The following is a 7,219-nucleotide window of genomic DNA, read 5'->3' as shown; positions in this document are numbered from 1 at the left end:
AAAAAAAAGAGTAAAAAAAAAAAAAAGATAGACATGTTCACAGATTCAATGTGCCCTTTGCTCTTGGCCTTTGTACCCTTCCTGGAGCCAAGGGGTTTTCCTCTCCTCTAGAAAGGGGGGGTCTCTAGCTTCGCCTGGGGACTGTTCCAAAGCTAGCCTTTTGTCCCAGCTAAAAGTCTGGCCTGTGGGTGTCTGCAGAAATGATGGAGTTCGGCAGAACCATATGTTGCGATGGAAAACACCCAGACTCTGGGGTAAGTGTGGCTGCATCAGAAGTCAGGCAACTTCAACTGAGTTATTAATGCATTGCCTGTGGGGGTCACTGTGAGCACTGGCAAGCACCTGGCACAACCAGAGTTAGCCAGCCAAAAAGGCCACATACTCATGAATCACTGCTATTAGGGAGTGCTCAATAAATGCTTGTGTGAAGTGAAGCAGAGGGGCCCCTCCTTGGGTATACAGTAACCTTCACTGTCCCTACCGGACCAGCACCTCTCTGTAGCCCCTGCTGGGACTTCCCCAGAGCCATTTCCAACAGAAACCTAGGACCCCAGGGCACACGACAAGGTTATAAGCCTGGCCCAAAGCCAGTAGCAGCCTTCCAAATCACTAACCTGCATTCCTTGTCTCCAGCAGGGCAGTGGGTCTCAAAAATCCAGGTGACTTGTCTGGGTTCCAGAACAGACTAGCCTAAAATCCAGCCCATGTATATATCACAAGTCATAGGCCGAATCAAGTGTGTCCCTTTCCATAAAAACCAACTACTAAGGATCTCAGAACCAGTTGCCTGAGGACAAAAGAGAGAGTTAGGAACCAGGGCACAGGGAGAGGGACACACATGATAAGCTGAAAGGAACAGGATCTATGTCATTAGCACCATCCCCCGTACCTGGATATTTTAACACCAAACTCCAGCCTCCATCACTCCAGTCCCACCCACATACCTACCAACCCAGACAGGCCGGAGGAATAAGGCGTGGGCCCAAGAGATGAGCCACAGGTGTTTGCTCTGCCACCGTGCCCAGGGAAGTCCTTCTGCCCAGCCTGCCTACCCACTCCAGCACTCTCTCTCGGCTCATTGGCTCAGAAAGCCCCACCCTGCTAGTAAGTAAGGAACAAAAGCTGCCCCTGGGACGGCCTCAGGCAGACAGACAAGCCGGCACCCGGAGGAGAGTGAGGACCCACGGGGACCCAAGAAGGGTGAGGACTGACAACTAGACATGGCTGGGGGAAAGGTCCTGGGGAAACCTAGGGCTGGGGACTTAGCTTCCCAGAGGGGATTAGGGGAGGGAAGGGTCTCTGACGAAACCCTAGGAAAACTCCACAGCGGGGAGGAAATGTGCTATACAAGAGGGAGGCCAGAGGACCCCGGAAGAATCTAGAAGTGATTGGAGAAAAGTCACAGCCAGTTTAGCTGGATCCATTGAGAGAGTATTGGGCCTGACAAAAAGCTTTGTCCCAGGAGACAGAGGCGTCCGGTTTGGCTTCCAGCCTCAAGCAGACTAACACAGAAGCCTGGGCCACTGCGGTATGGGCGATGCTCCCAGCTGTGGAAGACAGAGGGGGCTCAGCACGTGTCCCAGGAATACATGGCTGCAGAAGGCAGGCATTGAGTCAGGGATGGCACAAGGAGGGCTTGAGATGGAGCACCCTAAGCACCCCAGAGCAGAGCAGAGCAAGGATGGGGTACACAGAACACGGCCTTCTGCAAATGAGAGACATGACTATCAGACAGCCACTAATTAGGCAGTCAGAGGAGAGGGATGCACCTGGGGAGAAAGATCAGTGGCGGAGCAAAGACTATGCCAGAACCCAGCCTCTGCCTCCTCCATATCCCTTATACACACACACACACACACACACACACACACACACACACATATATATACACACACATACACACACATACACACACTCCTTATCCCTTACACAAACACATATACACACACACAAACACACACATACATACACACACTCCTTATCCCTTACACACACACACACATACATACACACACACATACATACATACACACACACATTCATACACATAAACACACACACTCCTTATCCCTTATAACACATACATACACACATACACACACATAAACACAAACACACATACATATATATATATACACACACACATAAACACACACAAACACACATTCCTTATCCCTTACACACACATACACACACACACATATACATACACACACATACACATATATACATACACAAACACACACATACACACACATAAACACAAACACACACACATACACACACATAAACACACACATACGCTCCTTATCCCTTACATACACACACAAACACACTCACATACACACATACACACACAAACACACATACACACAAATACACATATACACACAAACACACACACTCTTTATCCCTTACACACACACATACACACACACATATAAACACACACCAATGAAATGGTTGGAATTCCAGAGGGACCCACTGTGGGTCCAGATCTCAAGACAATAAGAGATGAATAAAAAAAGAATACCTTTCTGTTCTGCACTGACACAGCAGGGTGGGAAAGAGGCCAAGCCACACCGACTTCAGAAGAGCCTATGCTTAGTTCAGAAAGGGATGTCTCAGAAAGTTCCAGAGTCACAAAGGAGTAAAGATGGAGACTGTTCTGAGAATCTCCCAAGGGGCCAAGGTGGGCATTCCCAACCCTGGGTTCAGGAAAACGTCAATGAATCTGACACCCAGTTAAGGCCTGCCTAACCCTGTCTTTCTCACCTTCATCCAGTCCCCAAAGCCATCTGACTCTAGAAGTCTCTGGGCCGCTGTGGTTGAGACACAGGTTGGTTGGCATGGCATATGTGGTGTTGATCTCCCACGTGCTTGTTACTTTGTAGAAGTAAAGAGACACTGACTTTCGTGGAAATCTGAAGACCAAGATTCAAGACCACATGGGCTACTTGCTGCTCTGAGATCTCGGGCAGGAGACCTCTCACCTTTCAGCCTTCACACACTTTCCTGTGAAATGGGGAACATGATCATCCCATCGCTGAGTCACCGTGAATGAGGACACACATGGCCCCGTGGTGGTTGTGAAACAGTTTAGTCCTCAACATCATCTACAAAGACATCCACCTGCAGGTTCTCCCAGGCCTCGTGACTCCCAGGGCCTGAGAGGGTTAAGTTAGCACGCGAGTGCACACACGTCCACGTGAGGCAGTGAGGACACAGCCAGCATGAACTGGGGATTTCTCCAGGGAATCCTGAGTGGCGTGAACAAGTACTCCACAGCACTGGGCCGCATCTGGCTGTCGGTGGTCTTCATCTTCCGGGTGCTGGTGTATGTGGTGGCAGCGGAGGAAGTGTGGGATGATGATCAAAAGGATTTCATCTGCAACACCAAGCAGCCAGGCTGTCCCAATGTCTGCTATGACGAGTTCTTCCCCGTGTCCCACGTGCGCCTCTGGGCCCTGCAGCTCATCCTGGTCACCTGTCCTTCCCTGTTAGTGGTCATGCATGTGGCCTATCGAGAAGAGCGGGAAAGGAAACATCGACTCAAACATGGGCCCAACGCTCCATCCTTGTACAGCAACCTGAGCAAGAAGAGGGGTGGCCTGTGGTGGACATACCTACTGAGCCTCATCTTTAAGGCTGCTGTGGACTCGGGATTTCTCTATATCTTCCATTGCATTTACAAGGACTATGACATGCCCCGAGTGGTAGCTTGCTCTGTGACTCCCTGTCCCCACACCGTGGACTGTTACATCGCCCGACCTACAGAGAAGAAGGTCTTCACCTACTTCATGGTAGTCACAGCAGCCATTTGTATTCTACTCAACCTCAGTGAGGTCGCCTACCTGGTGGGCAAGAGATGCATGGAGGTCTCCCGTCCCCGCCGCCGGAAAGCTTCCAGAAGGCACCAACTACCAGACACGTGCCCACCATATGTGATCTCCCAAGGAGGTCACCCTCAAAATGAGAGTGCGATCCTAACAAAGGCCGGAACGGCCACGGTGGATGCGGGTGTGTATCCATGACCTGCAGGTAGGGTTATGAGGTGACTTGCCCGTCCACTGAAGCCACCCAGGAAAATGGGCGAAGGGAGTGTGGTCTTCTGCAGTAGGTCAGGTGGGGAACATGGCTGTGGGGACTCTGGAAGTTCATGCAAGAGCTAGCGGAAGATGGGAAGCACCCTTGAGTCCCTAGAACCTGAGCCTCCAGGGACTTGATGGCTGGTGAGGATTTTATATTTGTCGATAGAGTATCTCAACTCCATTAATAAATACGATGCTCCCAGTGCTTTGTAGTCAGGCGGAGACTTACAGGGGTGATGTTCCAGGTGGTTCTCTCAAAGAAAGCCAAGCTATGTGGTCATCTGAACCCCATCCTCACACACACCAAACACACACACACACACACACACACACACACACAAGTGCCACTAGGACAGGGAGAAGAACCGCAAAGACAGGAACCACACCAGAGACCTCACAGTTCTGCAGCAAGCTATCCAAGGCAAGGAGACAGGGAGCCCTGGAGACCCTGATCCATTGTGTATAGTTTAGCAGGCCTTTGTTTTCCACTCCCTGACCTCCCAACCTGCCCAGTGCAGGTCCCAGGCAGGGAGTACCTTTGAGGATGGGAGAATGGCGCAGAGAACAAGGGAAAGGCAGAGCCTCCCAAGGGTCCAGGGGACATGCCACACCCCATCATCCTCCCTCAACACTTCCCTGAATAACCTCATCCTCCCATTGCCCTATAACCACACACACCTTAACAGTCCCACAAACACCTTTCTATCCTGGACCTGCCTCTGAGTCCACAAGCTGCCCCTGGATAACTCTCAGGGAAAGTACTTTCATAGCATGACTAGCAATTCCCGACTGGCCTTGCCTTCCTCCCACAAAGCTGCCCTCTTCACAGAGACCCTGCCCCATTTATAGAGGGCACTGCCATTATCTACCTGTCCAGACCAAGCACTGGCCTATGATCCTCAAACTCTGTCTCCCTCCCCACCCATCAGCTCCTAACACAGCCCATAATCTCAGCACAGCACCTCAGAGTACTGACTCCAGCCTCTGAGAGCCTCTAAGTCACCTTCTCTGTCACCCCACAGCCTTCCACCAGTCCTCCACAGGGCCTCTCAGATCTGCCCTCCACACCTGGATGGAATAATTACTCAGTCCACGGATGTGACGACACCATTCCTCTGGCTTTAACATTTCTTTCAACACACCCACCCCTAATCCCATTGCCTCCAAACTGGCACTACTGATCTCCCTCTCCCTCATGGCTCCCTCCCTCAGTTCACTACTGATAATGTGTAGGTATCCACAATGCTATGAATGTGCCTCCAACCTTTGTCATTCTTATCCCTCCTGTCTCCTCTGCAAATGGTCTCCAACCTCAAGGACAGCCTCCCCACTTGGCATGCCAGCTCAGACCTCTCTCCTCTGCCATTCTCCCTGGGCTGGAATAGCTGATACCTGAGAATGATACCCATTAGCCTGTGAGCCTTTTTAAGGGCAGGATGCTGAGTCACAAGGTTTGCAGCCTTCAATAAATGTTTGCTAAATGAGTAAATGGGCTGTGAGCCTCTTGGAGTAGAACCGTGTCTTGTTTATTTGAACCCTCTGCCACACCTGGGAACTCAGCAAAGTGGCTTTATCTCTCTTGGCTTCTTGTGGTTAACTAAATCCAGTTTAAAAATCTTGCTTATGGGTAGGGAAACCCTCCAAGCCCACTGGGTAGCCTCTACATTCTATGCTGATTGGGAGACCAGCTCAGAATCATCTGTCTCAGGTCAAGCTCCCTGGAAATGGAGCTAGAGGCAAGGCTTTGGCATCTATGATGGTTGGAGGAGGGAAACGAGACAGGGGGAGGAGGGCTGAGGTAGGCTGGGTGTGTACACAGGGACCTAGAGCTTGCCAGATTTGGAAAGAGGTATCATAAATGCCACCACAGAGTAGTCCCACTTGAGTAGACAATACTGATCCTTTGGACACTCCCACAAGCCACTGGTTTGACCTGACCCTGGTGGCAGAAAATCCAACAGGAATTCATAGGTAGCTTTGGGTCAGTCAAGACCATTTCCCCAGGAGCTGCTAACATTGGGACATAGGAGTTGGTGTCCCCAGTAAAAGGAACAATGCCACCTGACCATTCCCATAAAGCCCTCACATTCCAGAGCTCTCATGTCCTCAACCATAGGCCAGGTGGAGACCATCTATCATCTGGCCTGCCAAGGCTTGCAGAGGTGGCTGAGGCCACTGAGGTGTCTCATCCTGTATCTCCCACATTCTCAAGCATCCTCCTACTGCTCCGGCCTCCACTCAGCCCTCCTCCTTCTTGAGAAATCCTCAATGTACTTCCCTGCTGTCTGCACTCCTTCCTTTCCCGTCCATGCCGCCCATTTCTCATTCATTGAAGACTGAGCCCATGGCCAGGTATCTGCTCTTCTCTTGCCTTGGCAAGTGACCTGGGGCCACATGGACCACCTGTGCTTCACCCTGCCCTCTTTATTCCATGACTTTCTTGTCCTCTGAGACACTTAGCTTCCCACTCACAAGGCGCCAGACCTTGTCATCACCCGCAGATGCCCCACCCTTAGAGCCTCTCCTTGGATTCAAGTCAACAGATAATATCGGCTTCATTGTATGTCAGGTCCTCCATGATAGGCTCTGAGAAGAATGGAGCACACACCCCAGGTTCACACAGCTTACATCCTAGAGAAAAGGATGAGTCTCAAATGCCTATTGTCCTGGGGAAGCGTGGGATGCTGGGATCCAGGCATCCAGGAAAGGGCTCCCTGGGACTTCCTAATGATATGAGGAGAGAGAGAGGGGGTTTGCCAAGTGCTGGAGAATGGGACTTTGGATAGAGAAGGACAGCATTTATAAATCAACAGAGGGAAAATCCGATAGCTGAAAGAAAGCCAGGGTGGTTGAGTCAGCTGAGGGGCTAGTGTTTGGAGCGAGGCTGAAATGAACCAGGAAAGTTCGTGTAATGTGTTCTTTGCAGATCCCTGCTAATGATCTTGGACCTCATCCTAAAAACAAGAGTAAGTCCCTGGAAAGATTTATCACAGGGGGTGACGCCCATGGTTGCAGTGTGGAGCGACTGAGGCAGGGCTGCCTGTTTGCAGTGTGGTGTAAGGACCTGAGAAAGCACAAGGACCTGAACCGCCAGGGTGTGCTCAGTGGGCATGGAAAGAGGTAGCTGG

At 50.9% G+C, this 7,219-nt stretch overlaps 1 protein-coding gene across 3 annotated transcripts; it reads left to right on the top strand.

Moving 5' to 3' along the window:
* Nucleotides 1-1,066: 1,066 nt before the first annotated feature.
* On the top strand, nt 1,067-5,603 carry Gjb4 (gap junction protein beta 4). Of its 3 annotated transcripts, none has more exons than XM_031378711.1 (2): nt 1,067-1,200; nt 2,895-5,603. In XM_031378711.1, exon 2 carries the CDS (start codon nt 3,234-3,236, stop codon nt 4,032-4,034), a length of 801 nt encoding a protein of 266 aa, XP_031234571.1. In that variant the 5' UTR covers nt 1,067-1,200; nt 2,895-3,233; the 3' UTR covers nt 4,035-5,603. The 3 variants fall into 3 exon arrangements, with proteins under 3 accessions (XP_031234571.1, XP_031234573.1, XP_031234572.1); XM_031378713.1 differs by having other exon boundaries at nt 1,071-1,200; nt 2,898-5,603; XM_031378712.1 differs by having other exon boundaries at nt 1,071-1,200; nt 2,786-5,603.
* Nucleotides 5,604-7,219: the final 1,616 nt, after the last annotated feature.

Source organism: Mastomys coucha, unplaced genomic scaffold, assembly GCF_008632895.1.
Source record: "Mastomys coucha isolate ucsf_1 unplaced genomic scaffold, UCSF_Mcou_1 pScaffold18, whole genome shotgun sequence".
NCBI classification, from domain to species: domain Eukaryota; kingdom Metazoa; phylum Chordata; class Mammalia; order Rodentia; family Muridae; genus Mastomys; species Mastomys coucha.
This window is presented reverse-complemented; position numbering and strand designations above follow the sequence as displayed.

Excerpts from the sequence above, each read along its gene's own strand:
- Gjb4 (XM_031378711.1), top strand. The coding sequence starts at position 3,234 with ATGAACTGGGGATTTCTCCAGGGAATCCTGAGTGGCGTGAACAAGTAC.